The sequence below is a fragment of the Drosophila subpulchrella genome, unplaced genomic scaffold, assembly GCF_014743375.2.
Source record: "Drosophila subpulchrella strain 33 F10 #4 breed RU33 unplaced genomic scaffold, RU_Dsub_v1.1 Primary Assembly Seq38, whole genome shotgun sequence".
NCBI lineage: Eukaryota > Metazoa > Arthropoda > Insecta > Diptera > Drosophilidae > Drosophila > Drosophila subpulchrella.
The window spans coordinates 830,797-848,576 of NW_023665601.1; the positions used below are offsets into that span (position 1 = coordinate 830,797).

General features: G+C 35.9%; 1 protein-coding gene and 1 long non-coding RNA gene across 2 annotated transcripts; both read right to left on the bottom strand.

Annotated features, from left to right (window-relative positions):
* Positions 1-230: 230 nt before the first annotated feature.
* LOC119561862 lies at positions 231-1,009 on the bottom strand. The gene is made up of 2 exons (XR_005221475.1): positions 838-1,009; positions 231-774 (listed from the first exon to the last, which is right to left on the bottom strand). It is a non-coding gene; the product is annotated as an uncharacterized LOC119561862 (long non-coding RNA).
* A 15,242-nt stretch (positions 1,010-16,251) lies between these two features.
* Positions 16,252-17,282, bottom strand: LOC119561870. Its single transcript, XM_037875347.1, has 5 exons — positions 17,240-17,282; positions 17,142-17,159; positions 17,050-17,082; positions 16,544-16,752; positions 16,252-16,478 (listed from the first exon to the last, which is right to left on the bottom strand). Exons 1-5 carry the CDS (start codon positions 17,280-17,282, stop codon positions 16,347-16,349), a joined length of 435 nt encoding a protein of 144 aa, XP_037731275.1. The 3' UTR covers positions 16,252-16,346.
* Positions 17,283-17,780: the final 498 nt, after the last annotated feature.

Genomic DNA, 17,780 nt, shown 5'->3' on the forward strand with positions numbered 1-17,780 from the left:
GATCTGGCCATTTGAAGATTAGTCCCGGTTCGCTCTGGGATTACTTTAGATGGACCATGTATCCAATGACCCAATTTGAGAGAGGCCATGTAATATGGCGGGGGGTATGAACGATGATCAGCAGACGTCGAGATAGTCGCGGCCCTACTGTCCAGCCAGGTAGATGCAGCTAGACGGGAAACTACAAATTTGTCTTTGTGCTTAAAATTAAATAGTGAGTGAGGTTAAACTTAGATAGTAGTTCAGTGTTTAATATTTATAATTTATAAAGGCAGCCGGGGTCCCAATACAAAGGGCCCCGGAATATTTATTTGGAGTTCTGCTGACATCTGCGCGACTTCGCCATACCTGCCAGTCCGACTTGGCTGCCCAGCAAACGGTGTTCGTTCGACCCGTATCAACGACCAGCAAGAGAAGCCTTTCACAGTCGACGCCGACAACATCAAGAATTTCCCGGTGAGTCCGTTCCGGTGTGCCGCGTCCTCATCTCGGGAACTTCCAGCGGTCGCATCGCGGCGCTGAGAAGTATCGCCATTTTGTCTGGCAGCCGAATCTTGCCTTTTTCCTGTGTGGAGATCCGGATCACTGCTGGCCTCCGGCGAGAAGTTTTCCGCCCGGGCTATCATTGCCTCCAGGCCCGGCCCAATAGTGGCTGAAATTTAGGAAAATTTAAATACATGTGTACCTTTATTATATATATATTGATATCTACTTCCCTGCTTGTGAACTTATCCGGAGTTAGTCCCGAGAGCCTTTTTTGTCCTCGTTGTTTGCCTAAAATTTAAAAGGTCGCGAGCATTAGTTTCAAATGGTATAGCTTACAGTGCAGTTACGTACCTTTTTGGCCTGTCCCTTCTTTTCCCTTGGAGCTCCTCAGGATTAGGTGACCACACACACGCGCATCGCGTATGTTACTTTGAGGGCCGCGTTTCCATGCGAGCTCTACCAATACATGACTGGTAGAGCATAGTTTACGCGGCGCCTGTACCCTTTTCCAGCAAAACCAATCCTCTGCTTTGACCGCGTAAATGTTGAAGACGGCGGCCAGGTTTCGGTCTTAAAGGCTGAGGAAGGATAGATCTGTTAAGAGGAGCATGTATATAAACGATTGTACTTACGATATTTATTAAACCTTTGTAAAACCCACAATGTGTGAGTGAACTTTCCCAGTGAGGGAGATGGAACCGCCGTAGTCGCAAGGAGGGAGCGCCTGCCGACAGAGAATGGGTGGTGCCCTGCAGCACCTCGAGGGCACCCATGGTTGGGTGGAGCGCTTGGCTAGGTCACCGGTAGCCACCAAATGTAATCCATTTTTCCGTCAATATTTGTAAATTTTTGGCTTTGTTTACGTTTTTGTCTTAGTGATGACCGATAGTTAAGTAATGTGAGACCGTGAAGTAATCGATATTTATGTTGCGAGCTGTGGCATTAGGGGTACACTGCCCTGAGAAAAGACTGAGCTAGCGGCACTGCCACCGAAAAAAGCAGTTCGTAACAATATTTTGCTTTTTCTTTTCATTTAGACTTTACTATTTTAAATTATGTGTTCCTACAAATTTTAATGCCGTTCTCGTGTCTTGGTCGTTCCATCACTAAAACATCGAGTGACATCGATATCAATATCGACACGCCGATATAACAACAAGCTTTCGTGCAAGTGTGTTCCAACGGTTTTTTCTTTCAAACCTTGTGAAAATGTAATCTTATTCAGCGTTTTTAACGAAAACTATTAGATGTACAGAAAAAATGTTTAAAACATAAATTACTCAATTCTTTAATAGCTTTCACTTCTCCTTGGCAAACTTTTTGATTGGGTTAATATATTCGAAGATATTTACGAAAAACGGTAAAAACCGTTATTTTCTATGATCCCGTTACTTGCGCCAACTTTGACTATTTTTCCAGTAATCAGGACCCCAAATAACGTGGATACTGAAAGTTTGAACGAAATCGGGCGTTGGAGCTAAACGGAAGTTCACCCAAAAAATGTAAAGTGAAGTGTATTAGTCTCGTCAATACCTATTGATTGACCCAAAAAAAAAAAAAAGCGTCACTGTTGGCCCACAATGGTCCTTTGTGGCCCTGATCTGACCCTTTTTGGCGCTGAAAACATTCCACATGTTAGCGTTGAAATTGTATTTAGTTTTGCGTTCTTTTGCTTTATTTTATTTATTAAAGAAAACAATCCAGTTGGCGGTTTCTAAAATTTTGTAAGTAACAGATTTCCTGGATGAATACATATCCATCCCTCTCGCACTCTATTGAGTTTGTTATATTATTATTATTTGTTTTTAACTTTAACTTGATTTAAATAATTATATTCTATACTAAATAAAGAAAATAATTTGAGGGTGCCTTCTAAGTACAAATCGAAAACTTATGAAAATAATACTGAATGCAAAGATATGCGTGCGTGTGTGTATACATAATGCTTTTGCACCTGACGGGGGATATGAGATTCGTTTAAAAATTCTTTATTATACACACTGAAATTCTTTAACAGGTTTACCACATTATATCAAAGGACATTACTAATATTATATTACAAGCTAATTATACCCGTTACTCGTAGAGTAAAAGGGTATATTAGATTCGTCGGAAAGTATGTAACAGGCAGAAGGAAGCGTTTCCGACCCCATAAAGTATATATATTCTTGATCAGGATCACTAGCCGAGTCGATCTAGCCATGTCCGTCTGTCCGTCTGTCCGTCTGTCTGTCCGTCCGGATGAACGCTGAGATCTTGGAAACTATAAGAGCTAGGCTATTGAGATTAGGCGTGCAGATTCCTGAGCTTCTTACGCAGCGCAAGTTTGTTTCAGCAGAGTGCCACGCCCACTCTAACGCCCACAAACCGCCCAAAACTGAGGCTCCTACAGTTTTCATGCTAGAATAAAAATTTTAACTGAAATGTATTGTTTTCATCAATACCTATCGATTGACCCAAAAAAAAGTTTGCCACGCCCACTTGAACGCCCACAAACCGCCCACAAACTTCAAAAAATCGTAAGTATGAACGCAGGTATCTCGGAAAATATCAAAGATAGAGAAATGGGATTTCAGATTTAGATTCCGTAGGCTTGAGCGCAGCGCAAGTGTGTCACGCGAATATGCCACGCCCACTCTAACGCCCACAAACCGCCCAAGCCTGTGGCGCCCACAATATTCATGCTAGATAAAAAATTTTAACTGAAATGTATTGGTCTTGTCAATACCTATCGATTGATCCAAAAAAAACTTTGCCACGCCCACTCTAACGCCCACAACGCTTAAATCTGTCTACCGCCGGTAGGTGGTCGCTTTGCTGCATATCTCCATTTTCCTTTGGTCCTTTTAGCTGAGTAACGGGTATCTGATAGTCGAGGTACTCGACTATAGCGTTCTTCCTTGTTTTGTTATTCTCAAACTGAAATGCTTTCCTAGTTTAAACAAAAACAAATGTCTAAAACCCGTTTTACGGTTTTCCCTAACACATTACATTATTTACTAAAATTAATAAATTAGTAAGTAATAACTGCGTGACATAAAAATCTAAAAATAACAGAAATTCAGAAATAATTCGAAGACGCCTGCTAAGTATAAATTCGGTACAATAAGCAACCTCATAATTCAATTTTTATACCCGTTACTCGTAGAGTAAAAGGGTATACTAGATTCGTCGGAAAGTTTGTAACAGGCAGAAGGAAGCGTTTCCGACCCCATGAAGTATATATATTCTTCTATTCTTCTAGCCGAGTCGATCTAGCCATGTCCGTCTGTCCGTCTGACCGTCTGTCCGTCTGTCCGGATGAACGCTGAGATCTCGGAAACTATGAGAGCTAGGCTATTGAGATTTGGCGTGCAGATTCCTGAGCTTCTTACGCAGCGCATGTTTGCTTCAGTAGAGTGCCACGCCCACTTTAACGCCCACAAACCGCCCAAAACTGTGCCTCCTACAGTTTAGATGCTAGAGTAAAAATTTAAACTGAAATGAATTGTTCTCATCAATACCTATCGATTGACATAAAAAAAAGTTTGCCACACCCACTTTAACGCCCACAAGCCGCCCACATACTCGGAAAATATCAAAGATAGAGAAATGGGATTTCAGATTTAGATTCCGTAGGCTTGAGCGCAGCGCAAGTTTGTCACGCGAATATGCCACGCCCACTCTAACGCCCACAAACCGCCCAAGCCTGTGACGCCCACAATTTTCATGCTAGATAAAAAATTTTAAGTGAAATGTTTTGGTCTCGTTTATACCTATCGATTGATCCAAAAAAAATTTGCCACGCCCACTCTAACACCCATAACGCTTTAATCTGTCTACCGCCGGTAGGTGGCGCTGAGTAACGGGTATCTGATAGTAGAGGTACACGACTATAGCGTTCTTCCTTGTTTTTAATTTTTTCTTTTACCATTTCTCTGTTATTAATTTTGTGAAAGTGGTTTTAAAATGTGCTGTTCATAATCTTATATACCCATACCCACAAATGACTGAGAACAATTAAGCCTCCTTAACAAAGTTAGTTGAAAATATTCATATTATAATAATCAGCTAAAAGAATTGATGAATTTCACCGATCTTATGATGCTTTATAATATCCATTACTTTTTTGCCATGGGTAAAACCTGCCTAAATTAACCGTGTTTCAAAAGAAACCCGCTTAGAAAGCAGTCTCAGCATTAGGTTTATACAGTTTTCGAATAATCTTTATAGAAAACGATAGAAACCACCTGCACTATTTGAGATCTCTCTTCAGTCAATTTTTGGTGGAAATGTATGCTAAAATAGAAACAGAAAGGCTTAATTTTATTCCGAAAAATTAAACAACGCCAGGAGCAGAAAGCTACATACATCTTAAAGATGCTATAGGTAGAAACGATGCAGACTTAGCTGAGTTTAGACAGATGGTAATGTTACCTTCTTCCTTCAATAGTTCGCCAAGATGCCATGATATATGTTCGTTATTATGGTCGTCCTGATATTTTTATTTAATTTACCTGTAACCCTTGAAAAATATAAGAAGTGCACTATTTTCGGGACAAAAGTTTTACGATCGCCATGATATTATTTCTCGATTCTTAAAGGTCAAAGCTCTAATGCTTTTAATTAATAAACATTATTTGTTCGGGGAAGGGCAATGTTTTATGTTTACGATAGAGTGGCACAAACGTGGTCTTCCGCATGCACATATAGTGATTTAGTTGAAGACTTAAATAACGTCTCATCAAATTGATTCTGTTATATCTGCAGAAATTCCAGATTCCGAAAAGGATCCTTTCCTATATAAGATTGTTAAGGCTAATATGATTCATGGACCATGCGGTCGCTTGAACATAAAATCGCCATGTAGAACGAAGGTATTGGTTCCAAAAAGTATCCGCGATCGTGGCTTCAAGAAACTGTTACCGGAAAGGACGGAAACCCCATATATAAGAGAAGAGTACCTGACGATAGTGGCTACACCATTAAAATTAATGGAAACATAATTGACAATAGGTTTGTTGTGCCTTATAATTGTGTTCTCTTGCGGTCTTTTGAAACTCCCATTAATCAAACATTAGCAAGTTTCCGGCACTTGCTCATTTGGCTGTGCATTTGGAAAATGGTCAACGGATATATTTAGAGTCCAATAATTAAAGTCAATTAGTTAACCAACGCATCAAAGACGAACTTTGTAAAACTGATCCATTTGATCCTCTTTTATGTTGAAGTGCCTTTCTACTTCACGTGGAACAATATAAAATTCCAATGAGGAAAGAATGGTTGTGATGTCCCAGGTTTTCCTGGAGTTAAAAAGGACTTGCATAGGTGTTTATTGGTACACTTGGAAATAAGAACTAGTTAAGCCTAACTTGACTTAAGCGCTCCAGAGCCGAGCGCAGACTTATGGGAGAGATGAAGAGGGAGAGCGCAATGCACTGCGAGCGCGCGAGATGTAGATGTCTATAAAAACTGCCGCTCGACACTGCCTAATGAAATTAAACGCCCTTTTGACGTAAACATTCTCTCCCACCCTTGCGAGGACACCCGTAGCAAGAACCTCAGGATAGAAGGCTCAGGAATATGTTGGTGGCCCTTTCCACACTTGTGGCAGTGATAACCACTGCGGCAGGAGTCCTTGGAATGATTTTGAGCCAAGCAATTGGAGCAGTACTTCTGGATATGTACTTCCTGGATCCGATTCTGGGTGCTTAGCCGTATAAAGTGGTGGCACTTCCGTAGAGGATGGATCTTTTGTCAGACTCGGCATTGGTAGGATTTAATACCAATATTCGGATAGAGTATTCGGAAACTTGCGCTGAATAGGACGAAAAGGTGTGGGGAACTGAGGCGGATACTGGCCTTGGAGGGTCGGCTGGAATCGGAGGAGAAGTAGGACCGCTGTTTCGATGCAGAAATGTGTGATGCCGATCTTGGCAAGTGAGACAGTTGTGAGCGCTTGTGCAATCCCGGAATTTATGACTGCTTGAAAAGCAATTGGAGCACAACTGCTTCCCTTGGATATAGGCTAGGCGATCGCCTAGCGTGGACAGATCGGAAGCTATCGACGGCCTCAAGAGTTCGGTGGAGCTCCGTCAAATAGGAACCAAGCTCAAGCCACGTAGGAGATTTCGGCTTTGTTTTGGATGGATTGCTCCCATAATGAGTGCGTGAGCTTTAGTAGTTTTGCCGAGCACATATAAAGCAGAATATGGTCCCAATTCTCAAAATTAGCATCGGACAATTGTAAGAAAGTTAAGCAACCTTGAAAAGTGCGTTGAAGTTCCTTTAAGGCTGCTCAGAACTCCTGTGCTATGGATTGCACATTAAAAATTGTTTTCAGGTGACTGTTCACCTGCGATCGCTAATCGAAACGCTCAGTTAGATTTTTTCAGGCTGAGCGAAAGCCATCATTGGTGAGTGGGGATCTCGAAACTATGGAATGAGCTCCGCCACTTGTTTTTGAATTTAAGTGGAATAATTTTTCAACGGGCGTTAGACTCGGGTTGTCTTTGTATATTGCCGAGAAAAGGTCCTGGAAAGTCGGCCAGCGAAGATAATCGCCAGAGAAAACCTCTGTGTCGATAGGAGGGAGCCGACAGCCATAAGACGTGGAATTTTGGGACGGAGTTACTGTAGGAGACTTTTTGGATTTGTTCCATGAACTGCGCGGCAAACATTTCATAAGTGGAGTACGTTTGGTAATACTTGGATTTTAGTATGGATTTCGTGTCTGCGGCGCTCTCGCATGCAGCCACAATGCAGTCGGAGCATATGTCGTATGCTGCCTTTACCGTTTGCCACAAGGCATTGAAGTGATCGCGACGGATTTTACAGGCGGATAACGTTGGGGTAGGAGCACCTGGAGCGTTCACAGTGGCCTCAAAGTGAATCAGACATTCAGCTTTGGCCATAAATAGGTGAAAGCGGATTTTACTGATGTTGCCATGACGTAAAATAATTTAGAACTTTAATTCAGAAGTAAGGAAACGGGATAGAATACAATTGGAATTTAGGAACCAATCATGATTGTAAATATATACGGTCACACTGTCGGATAGGCAGATCCAATAAATATTTATTATATCGGACGGTCGGTCTTTTGTAAAGAATTACGGACTTTCATTTTGTTTGTTTGAAAGAAACATTTATTGTGAGCTCTTGACCCACTGTGCCGCGGCGACAATATCGATATACGCATGTATATACACTGTATATATGTACATACGTGGGGTGCGAATAGCGGAATAACGTTGCGGAAAGTGTAAAGACTTCGCTTATGTTTGTTAGTCGGTGCGTTTGTTTGTCACCTGCACAATTAAATTGCAGACGATTTGCTGGATTAAATTTGTGGATATTGTAACTTTGTTTCTTATGTTAGAAATAATTTAGCCGTATTTGTAGGTCGAGAAAATTAGTTGGAGTGGACTGCATTAAAATATTTATGTAAGTATACACACGCAGCTGGAACACAGTATAAAATAAAGAGTGCAAATCTTAAGGAAACATTTTATGACAGGGAGTTTTTTTCTGTGGTTGAGTTATATTTTACACATAATTGGAATTGAAAATATATTTGAAAAATATTTTTGTTGAATAGTAGCACTGAAATATCTACTGGAATTGTTTCAAGTGTACAACTGTGGGCAAAGGAAACTTAAATATTGTCGGGCACAAATAACGGAATTTAAATACATGTATTCGATGACGTTGCGTCGGATTAATCACTTTTGGATTTAGACAATATATCATACAGAAAGTTAGTCGAAATAGGGTTCGAAATACTGGCTGTATGACCGGCAAATTATAGTAAATAAAACTTATCTGGAGCGGTTCAAGCCTGCTGGGAAAATCAAAGGAAACTCCAGTAGAGGGAAATCCAAAGATTTTGAAATCCGGCTGGAAGGACCAAAATGTTGATCGCTGAATTAGATGAAGTCCCAAGAACAAAGGGTACGCAAAAAATACGTGGGTACTTAGGGGTTGTTTACGCGACGTGCATAGGTGTTTATTGGTACACTTGGAAATAAGAACTAGTTAAGCCTAACATAACTTAAGCGCTCCAGAGCGGAGCGCAGACTTAGGGGAGAGATGGTGAGGGAGAGCGGACGGCAGTGCGACCGCGCGAGATGTAGACATCTGGATAAAACTGCCGCTTGACACTGCCTCCTGAAATTAAACGCCCTTTTGACGTAAACAATGAGATTTATTTATTACTAGCAAGGTCGCCCAAAGCTTCGCCTTCCGAAATTTGGTAAATAGATCGCTATATTATCCTATACTTTTAATTTGCTTTTATCTTTGCTTCTTAAACTTAATTTAAAACATTCCTCACTTTCACTACACCATATGGGTAGAGGCTTATCGCGTATTTTTTTTTTAGTGGTTTCCCCATGAGGCTTATTATTCAATGCAATTACTTCAACAAACACTTATCTTTTAATTTTAAAATTTTGCAAATTCTGCAAGGCTTTCCTATAAACGATATTTTTGGATTTTCCCACTGGTGCTTGTTAATAATTATATTAATTTTTATTCGTACCCAAAGGTGCTCAACATGACCACACCCAACAAATCAACACTAATCTTTCGTGTTCCAAGTAGTATTTAAGCATGTATCAAATGAAGAATAGAATCGACGCACCTCATAACTCCGGGGTTCAGCGCAGCTCAGCATCGCCTGTGGTCCGACATCGCAGTAACCATCGTTACCATTGCCGCGACGCGATCGTCCTGCCAGCAAAGCGTCCCCTTGCCAGCTACAAGTGCTCATTACTCCCTTGTCCCGCGGTGTGACCCAGAAGTGTCTACTTCGGTTAGGCACAAACAATTTTACTAATAAGTGTAGGGAGGTGGGAGGGAAAGCCATGAATCTATTTCTTTAACCATTTATAGTTGCTTACAAATAGGAATGCAATATCAATTTGAGAATAACAAAATAAGTTTGTAGTTTAAAACAAGGGAGAACGCTATAGTCGAGTATCTCGACTATCAGATACCCGTTACTCAGCTTAAGGGACCAAAGGGAAATGGAGGTATGCATCCCTTCAGTTCCAAAAAAAAAGTTTCACTTGTGAATCACTTTGGGAATCACCGGGGACATGTCCTCGTGCACAAGTGAAGAACAAGTGACGCTCCATATAGAAAATTGTATGGGATGTCCGAATTTTCACAAGTGAAAATTCAAATGAAAATTTTTCGAAGTCCTACGGGATTTCACTTGTTCCTTATACTCATTTTTCGTATGGCCTGTCACGTGCCGGTGACACGTCCCAAGTGAATAACTTGTATAAATCAGAATTTTTCCATGAGTTTTCACTTGTGAAATCACTTGCAAGTGACATGTCCCAAGTGAAATCACTTGGGAAAATCAGATTTTTTCCTTGAGTTTTCACTTGTGAAATCACTTGCAAGGGACACGTCCCAAGTGAATCACTTGTGAAAATCATAATTTTTCCTTGAGTTTTCAATTATAAAAATAAAGAATTTAAAATGCATACATATTTAATTTAATTTTAATTCATTTTAATTATATTAGATTTTCAAAAATTGTACAATTATTGTTTCTGTTTTTTTGCTTCGTAAGCTTATTTTTAACGTTAGTCATCGCCGTTTTTAAACCTGTGTCCGGGTCCTCTGAATCCTTGGCCAGCGCTCCTGAAAAAACATATGTTTAAAAAATGCGTTTTATTTGTTTAATTGTATATTTACCTTTTATAGCTGTGTTTAACCCTTTGCAGGATTTTTATTGGCACAAAACATTTCGTCATCCACTTTCGGCTAACGGAACCCATTGAATACCATCAAAATATACGTACTTTAAACTAAGATCAATGCACAACATCTTAAACTTAATGTAGCACTTACCTGACTTTATTATATTAACTAAACGATTAAAGTTACTCTGCTGCGCGCCATTAAAATGAATGCTTCCCTTTCAATCACTCAAACAGAATGCACCAAGTCTTCTCACCCCTTTACTAGATTTCTTTTGTTTCCTCTTTGCTGTTGGCTCTAAGGCGAAATATATCCGACTATATAATTTGTACTTCTTAAGTAAAAAATACAATACGAATTTTATAAAAATGTTAATACTAATACTACTAATGTTTTAAATATTGAAATCAATTTTAACGGACTAATTTTCTATAATTACACTAATTTACATACTAATTTAAAAATGTTTAAAAAAACAAAAAATATTTTAATCAAATATTAGTAAGAAATTATAAATTAATAAAATTATAAAAAATAAAGAAAAATAAATGAAAATAATAATAAACAGTAAATAAACAATAATTGTAAATAAAAAAAATATTAGTAAATAGTTAGAAAAAAATGAAATTTTAAAAAATAAACAGTAAATAAACAATAATAAAATAAAAATAAATAATAAATCAAATAATACAAATAATACAACTACCGTTTTTTTTTTTTGGTACTCGAACCAAGGTAGTTGAATCTTCAAAAGATATTTAGAGCGCCGTCGCAATAAATATGCCCGACTCATAATAAAATTACGCCTACGGACTAAACACCTCCTTTAAAAAAAAAAACTAAAAATCCTATTTGAAAAAAAATGCAAACATGGAACTACTACTATTTTTTCTAAATGAGGAATGGCTACCGCTTTTCTCCTAAATTCCATTACTGAAAATTTTTTCATTCTAGAAGGCACTTCTAAATTAACTAAATTTTTACCTAGGCCAGAAGAATTCATTGGCTCAATAAAAAAACTGTCCCTATCTTCCAATTTCCTTTCCATTAATAAAAATTTCCCCTTCTACCTCTTCAAAAGATTCTATTTGAATTGGAACCTCATCTCCTACAAAACAAAAGTTATCTGGTTTCCTATCACTAAGTGTGCAGTCTTTCATTTTAAGATTTCTGCCTACTAATTTTGTTTGTTCTTCTGCTGGGGCTACGTATTTTTCTTCAACTATCTTCCTAAATATTTGTTCTAAGATAAAAGATTTTTTCTAACACATTTTTTAAGGAGCTGCAAGTCATTTTCGAAGGAGTAAGAAGATCCTGAAACCGGATTTCCGACTTGATTGATAGTATCTCTTACATGGAGTATGCCGTGAACATTGTAAGTCACACTGTTTGCTCCAAAAACAATGGGGAAATTTTCAACAAATAGATTTAATATTTGTTGAGCATTTTCAATATTATTTCCCCGTTGCTTTTGCGAACAGAGCAGTCTATATGCGCAGTGCAGTAATAAAAACAAATAATACTGGTCATCAAATATTGAATCTTTAAGAGCTACAATACCAGTGTATAATAAGAACTGCCTAAAGTCAGTGCTTTTCCAGTTAGGAAGCTCTAACAATGTCCTGGACTTCCTTGCAAATTCCCTAGGTATAAAAGTTCGCATTGACATTAATTTAGCGGAAATACCGTTTTGGTTTTGTTTTGAAACTTTATTTATAACTTAAATATAACAAATTCTTTCTAAAAAGTTGCGCATTACCCCCAACTCAATAAGATGCATACAATCTAAAGGAACTTGGGTTATCATACGAACACCAAGCGTTTCAAAAGCGGACGGACTATTCAAATAACCTTTGCTGTGGTGGTTTGGATAAATTCTATTTGCAAAGTCTTCATCAGTAATTAACTCACTAGCAACAGTACTGTAAGTTAATGTACCATCTATTTTGCGACCAACCTGAAGACATTTGGTACAGTCGTGACTGGATGTATGTCCAGGGGTTCCTGTAACAAATGCCCTTGCAGGTGCATCACAAACCACCGCCCTAAGTTCTAAATTTACTTTACTTACTAATTGTAAGTACGTTTATAAAAAGATCGGACAATTCACTAGTACATTTTGACATATATTGTACACAATAAGATGGCTTATTTTTAGATGAAAAAACTCCTACTGGAAAGACGGGGCATTTATTAATATTATTAACTCGAACTAAAATAGGCCACAATTGTGCACGAGAGCTTTTAGTGAGGGGAAGACCGTCAATATTAACGTCAATGCTTAAAACTTCTGGTAATTCTGCTACCACTGACAATTTTTCTAATTGCTTCGATAAGCCCATATGCAAATATGAACCCCCATCTATTTCTGTAATATCTGGAGCATTCCTGCATTTAAATTTATAAAAAGGCCTAACATTTAAATTTTCTTCATTTAAAATTTTAGTTAAATCTGTGGCGCAACTACGAGTTGGCTTGTGCTTTATAAACCACTTCTTTAATTTAAAATTTAAGCTTCCCTGATCGGACTCAATGTTTTCTATATCTTCCTGATTAACTTCTACATTATCCTGACCTCCTAATACATTTTCCTGATCTACATCTAAATTTTCATGAACTTCTAAATTTTCCTCCCCTAACTCTAGATTATCCTGACCTACTTCTAAATTTTCCTCCCCTAACTCTAGATTAACCTGACCTACTTTTAAGTTTTCCTGATCAGCTTCAATTTCCTCGTGATCCCTAATTTCGTCAATATGTATGTTCGAATTCTCTTCAACTAATCTAAATCTTTCACGTAACTGATCCCTTTCTCTTTTAATTAATCTTCTAACCTGACGAGAACCTGGCATTTTGATAAAAAACAAAGTTATTTGTTAGATGAGACCTGAAAATCAAAATTTGGCATTACACTTTTGTTTTAATATGAAACAATTTAAAACAATAATTGGTATACCCTTGCAGAGGGTATATTGATTTCAGTCAGAAGTTTGAAGGAGACGTTTCCGACCCCATAAAGTACATATATTCTTGATCAGCATCACTAGAAGAGTCGATCTAGCCATGTCCGTCTGTCCGTCCGTTTCTACGCAAACTAGTCTCTCAGTTTTAAAGCTATCGGGCTGAAGCTTGGAAATAACATTTTTTAATAAGTTTTGAGTTTTCAATTAAATTTTATCGAAATCGGACGACTATATCATATAGCTGCCATAGGAACGATCGGAAAATTGGTGGAAAAATAATATGAAACAAATTATAGCTTCGGTGTTTTTCAACATATATCCTCCAACGCTTGGAAATAACATTTTTTAATTAGATCTGAATTTCGAATTTAATTTTATCAAAATCGGACGACTATATCGTATAGCTGCCATAGGAACGATCGGAAAGTTGGTAGGAAAATAATATGAAACAATTTATAGCTTCGGTGTTTTTTGACATATAACCTCCTACGCTTGGAAATAACATTTTTAAATTAGTTCTGAATTTTGAATTTAATTTTATCAAAATCGGACGACTATATCATATAGCTGCCATAGGAACGATCGGAAAATTGGTGGTAAAATAATATAAAAAAAAATTATAGCTTCGATGCTTTTTGACATATTAACTTATACTATAATTATCATTATTTGTATTTTTAAGAATTTCGAATTACATTCAATAGTTATTATATGTAATTATTATAGTGTATTATTATTATTTATTGCATGTTATAATAATTATTTATATAATTTATTTATTATTTATCTATAATTTATTTATTTATATAATTATAATAATTATTTATATAACTATTATAACGTATAATAAATAATAATAATTACACGTTATAATAATTATTTATAATAAACAATAACTACACATTATAATAATTTTTTTGGAAAATAATTAATTTATTGATAATTATTCATTTATCAATTTATTTAAATTGAATAAATAATAAATAAATAAATAATTATTCATTCATCAATTTATTTAAATTGAATAAATAATTATTATAGATAAATCCATTTCATTTTAAATAATTGTTGTAAATGTCTCATTTGTTCACTTTTATTTACATATTTTTAACAACATTTTGATAAAATCTTTTAAATTATATAATAATATTAAAGCTGAAAATTACCAATAAATTTTTGAGATAAACATAACCAAACATTTTTATTTTATTATCTTTTTTATTTATTAATTATGATATATTCATCTGTGTCCAAAATGAAAGTGATTTTGCTATTCAAAACAATTATTATTTATTTAAATATATTAGATTTAGATTTTTGTTAAATAAATCAATTTTTATGTCTGTTTAAAATTTTTTAAATAATGCGCATTGCAAAATCACAATGTTTTTGGGCGTAGCTGTATATTTCACAATTAAACATTTCGACTTGCCCAGAAAAAGAGAGTTGTTTAGCGAAGTTTATTATTAAAAACGTGCACAAATGATTTTTTCTTGTTATGTAATTTATGTCCGTTATGTAATTTATTTTATCAATCCACTTTCAGCGGTATCCGAGTTTTTGTGTTATTTTGTCAAACTCATAAAATAGTGTTTAAACTAACGTACCTTTAAAGTTAGTTTAATGCACAAAGTATTAGACTTAACGTAAAACTTACCTGACTTTATAATTTTAACTTTAAGACACGTTTCAAGTAATCTGATGCGCAAAATTTAAATCGATGCTTCTTTTCCAATCACTCAAATTAGAATGCAAATGCACCAAGTCTTCTTCTCACCCCTTTACTCGATTTCTTTTGTTTTCTCTTCGCTGTTGGCGCGTGCCACTGCACCTATACCCTTTCTAAGGCGACAAATATCCGACTATATAATTTTTACTTCTTGAGTAAAAAATACAATATGAATTTTTAAAAAATGTTAATACCAAATTGTTTTTAAAATTGAAATCAATTTTAGCAGACTAAATTTTCTATAACTAAACTAAAAATTTATATTGTAATAAAAGTGTATAATAAGTGAACATAACATTATAAGTAAATTCAATTTACTTAATTTTACTATAATCAAATAATTTACTTTTATAAAACAATCTTAATGTTTTTTTTTGATACACAATAATGCTCCTAAAATATTAGGGCATTCACATGTCGCTGCGCGACGAAAATTTTTCCGCCGAAATATTAGTCGCTAGCCGAACATAACGGAGAGACTCAAAAAAAAAACAAGGAAGAACGCTATAGTCGAGTGCCTCGACTATCAGATACCCGTTACTCAGCTAAAGGGACCAAAGGGAAATGGAGAAAGGCAAGCAGCAAAGCGAGATTTAAATGCGCCACCCACCGGCGGATGACAGATTTAAGCGTTGTGGGCGTTAGGGTAGGCGTGAAAAATTCATTATTCAATAGAATAAGTTAGCCGCGCACTTTTCTCTCTCTGAGCGCCGGCGCTTTTTTCTTTGCCGCTAAGTTCAGCCGGCAACTACCCTTCAGTTCCAAAAAAAAAGTTTCACTTGTGAATCACCTTGGGAATCACCGGGGACATGTCCTCGTGCACAAGTGAAGAACAAGTGACGCTCTATATAGAAAATTGTATGGGATGTCCGAATTTTCACAAGTGAAAATTCAAATGAAAATTTTTCGAAGTCCTACGGGATTTCACTTGTTCCTTATACTCATTTTTCGTATGGCCTGTCACGTGCCGGTGACACGTCCCAAGTGAATAACTTGTGAAAATCAGAATTTTTCCATGAGTTTTCACTTGTGAAATCACTTGCAAGTGACATGTCCCAAGTGAAATCACTTGGGAAAATCAGATTTTTTCCTTGAGTTTTCACTTGTGAAATCACTTGCAAGTGACACGTTCCAAGTGAAATCACTTGGGAAAATCAGAATTTTTCCTTGAGTTTTCACTTATGAAATCACTGGCAAGGGAGACGTCCCAAGTGAATCACTTGTGAAAATCAGAATTTTTCCTTGAGTTTTCAATTATAAAAATATAGAATTTAAAATACATACATATTTAATTTCATTTTAATTCATTTTAGTTATATGGTATTATTTAGATTTTCAAAAATTGTACAATTATTGTTTCTGTTTTTTTGCTTCGTAAGCCTTTCTTAAAGATTTGTCCGGGTCCTCGGAGTCCTTGGCCAACGCTCCTGAAAAATGTAATGGCATATGTTTCGAAATGCGTTTTACTATGCCTATACGGCATCTGAGGGACTTTTCCCGTTGGACCCGTCCAAATTGTAGTTATTGATGATATCTTCCGCTATGATAAGTTTGAACCGCTTTGACAGCGGTTCGCTCCCAATAATTTTTGATATTTTCTTTGTCTGCAAATAGATATAAAAAAGAAACATAAAAATGCAAAAACAAGTCTGTCTTGCTCGATACTTGCGTAAAAACCGATAAGCTCCGGGGTCAAGGAATTTTCGAATTCATCGAGTTCCTCTTCTGTTTTTAGCGGAAATGGTACCACGCCCGAAATCTCCTTCTCAGGAGCAAATGATACCATTAAAATGGCGGTGTTTTCCGCCAGTTTGTCCGCCAAAATATCCAACTTCTGCGTTACAACGGAGATCTCCTTGCGGATTTGGAGAACCTCTTCTGAAATTTTAATTTATGTATATTACAAAAAATAAATGAAACATCAAAATAGACTGAAATTAGTAATCGACCTGATTTTTAGAAATTTGTCGTTAATGGCTATTTATTTTATAAATTTAGAGTACGATAAATTTTCAAACAAAACGGCCGAATACTATTTTTATGTAAGTAACAGTATTAATATTAAATAGTATTCGTGTTTATCGTACTCTAAATTTATAAAATAAATCGCCATTAACGACATATTTCTAAAAATCAGGTCGATTAATATTTTCAGTGTAGGGTTATAAAACATACCTTTCAACTCTGCCATTTGTCGTTCAGTTGGATCTTTAAAAAAAAGAAGAAAAATTACAAAATTACACAATAACACACATTTATTAACTCACTAGAGACCGATGGGGTTTCTGTAAAAAAAAAATATTGTATTAATGCAATCACTATGGATATTGAAACAAGAAAATCAATTTCTTGTAGTTACACTTACCTTCAAACTGGACACGACGAATTTTCGAATCAGGTTGAGACATACTAATTTAAAAATGTTTAAAATAACAAAAAATATTTTAATCAAATATTAGTAAAAAATTATAAATTAATAAAATTATAAAAAATAAAGAAAAATAAATGAAAATAATAATAAACAGTAAATAAACAATAATTGTAAATAAAAAAAATATTAGTAAATAGTTAGAAAAAAATGAAATTTTAAAAAATAAACAGTAAATAAACAATAATAAAATAAAAATAAATAATAAATCAAAAAATACAAATAATACAACTACCGTTTTTTTTTTTTTGGTACTCGAACCAAGGTAGTTGAATCTTCAAAAGATATTTAGAGCGCCGTCGCAATAAATATGCCCGACTCATAATAAAATTACGCCTACGGACTAAACACCTCCTTTAAAAAAAAAAACTAAAAATCCTATTTGAAAAAAAATGCAAACATGGAACTACTACTATTTTTTCTAAATGAGGAATGGCTACCGCTTTTCTCCTAAATTCCATTACTGAAAATTTTTTCA

What these genes read in the sequence shown, in the direction of transcription:
- LOC119561870 (XM_037875347.1), bottom strand. Translation starts at nt 17,282, where the DNA reads ATGTCTCAACCTGATTCGAAAATTCGTCGTGTCCAGTTTGAAG. An exon ending in ACAAATGGCAGAGTTGAAAG is followed by an intron (nt 16,753 to 17,049) that starts GTATGTTTTATA and finishes TTAAAATTTCAG; the next exon opens with AAGAGGTTCTCCAAATCCGC. An exon ending in CGGAGCTTATCGGTTTTTAC is followed by an intron (nt 16,479 to 16,543) that starts GCAAGTATCGAG and finishes ATCTATTTGCAG; the next exon opens with ACAAAGAAAATATCAAAAAT.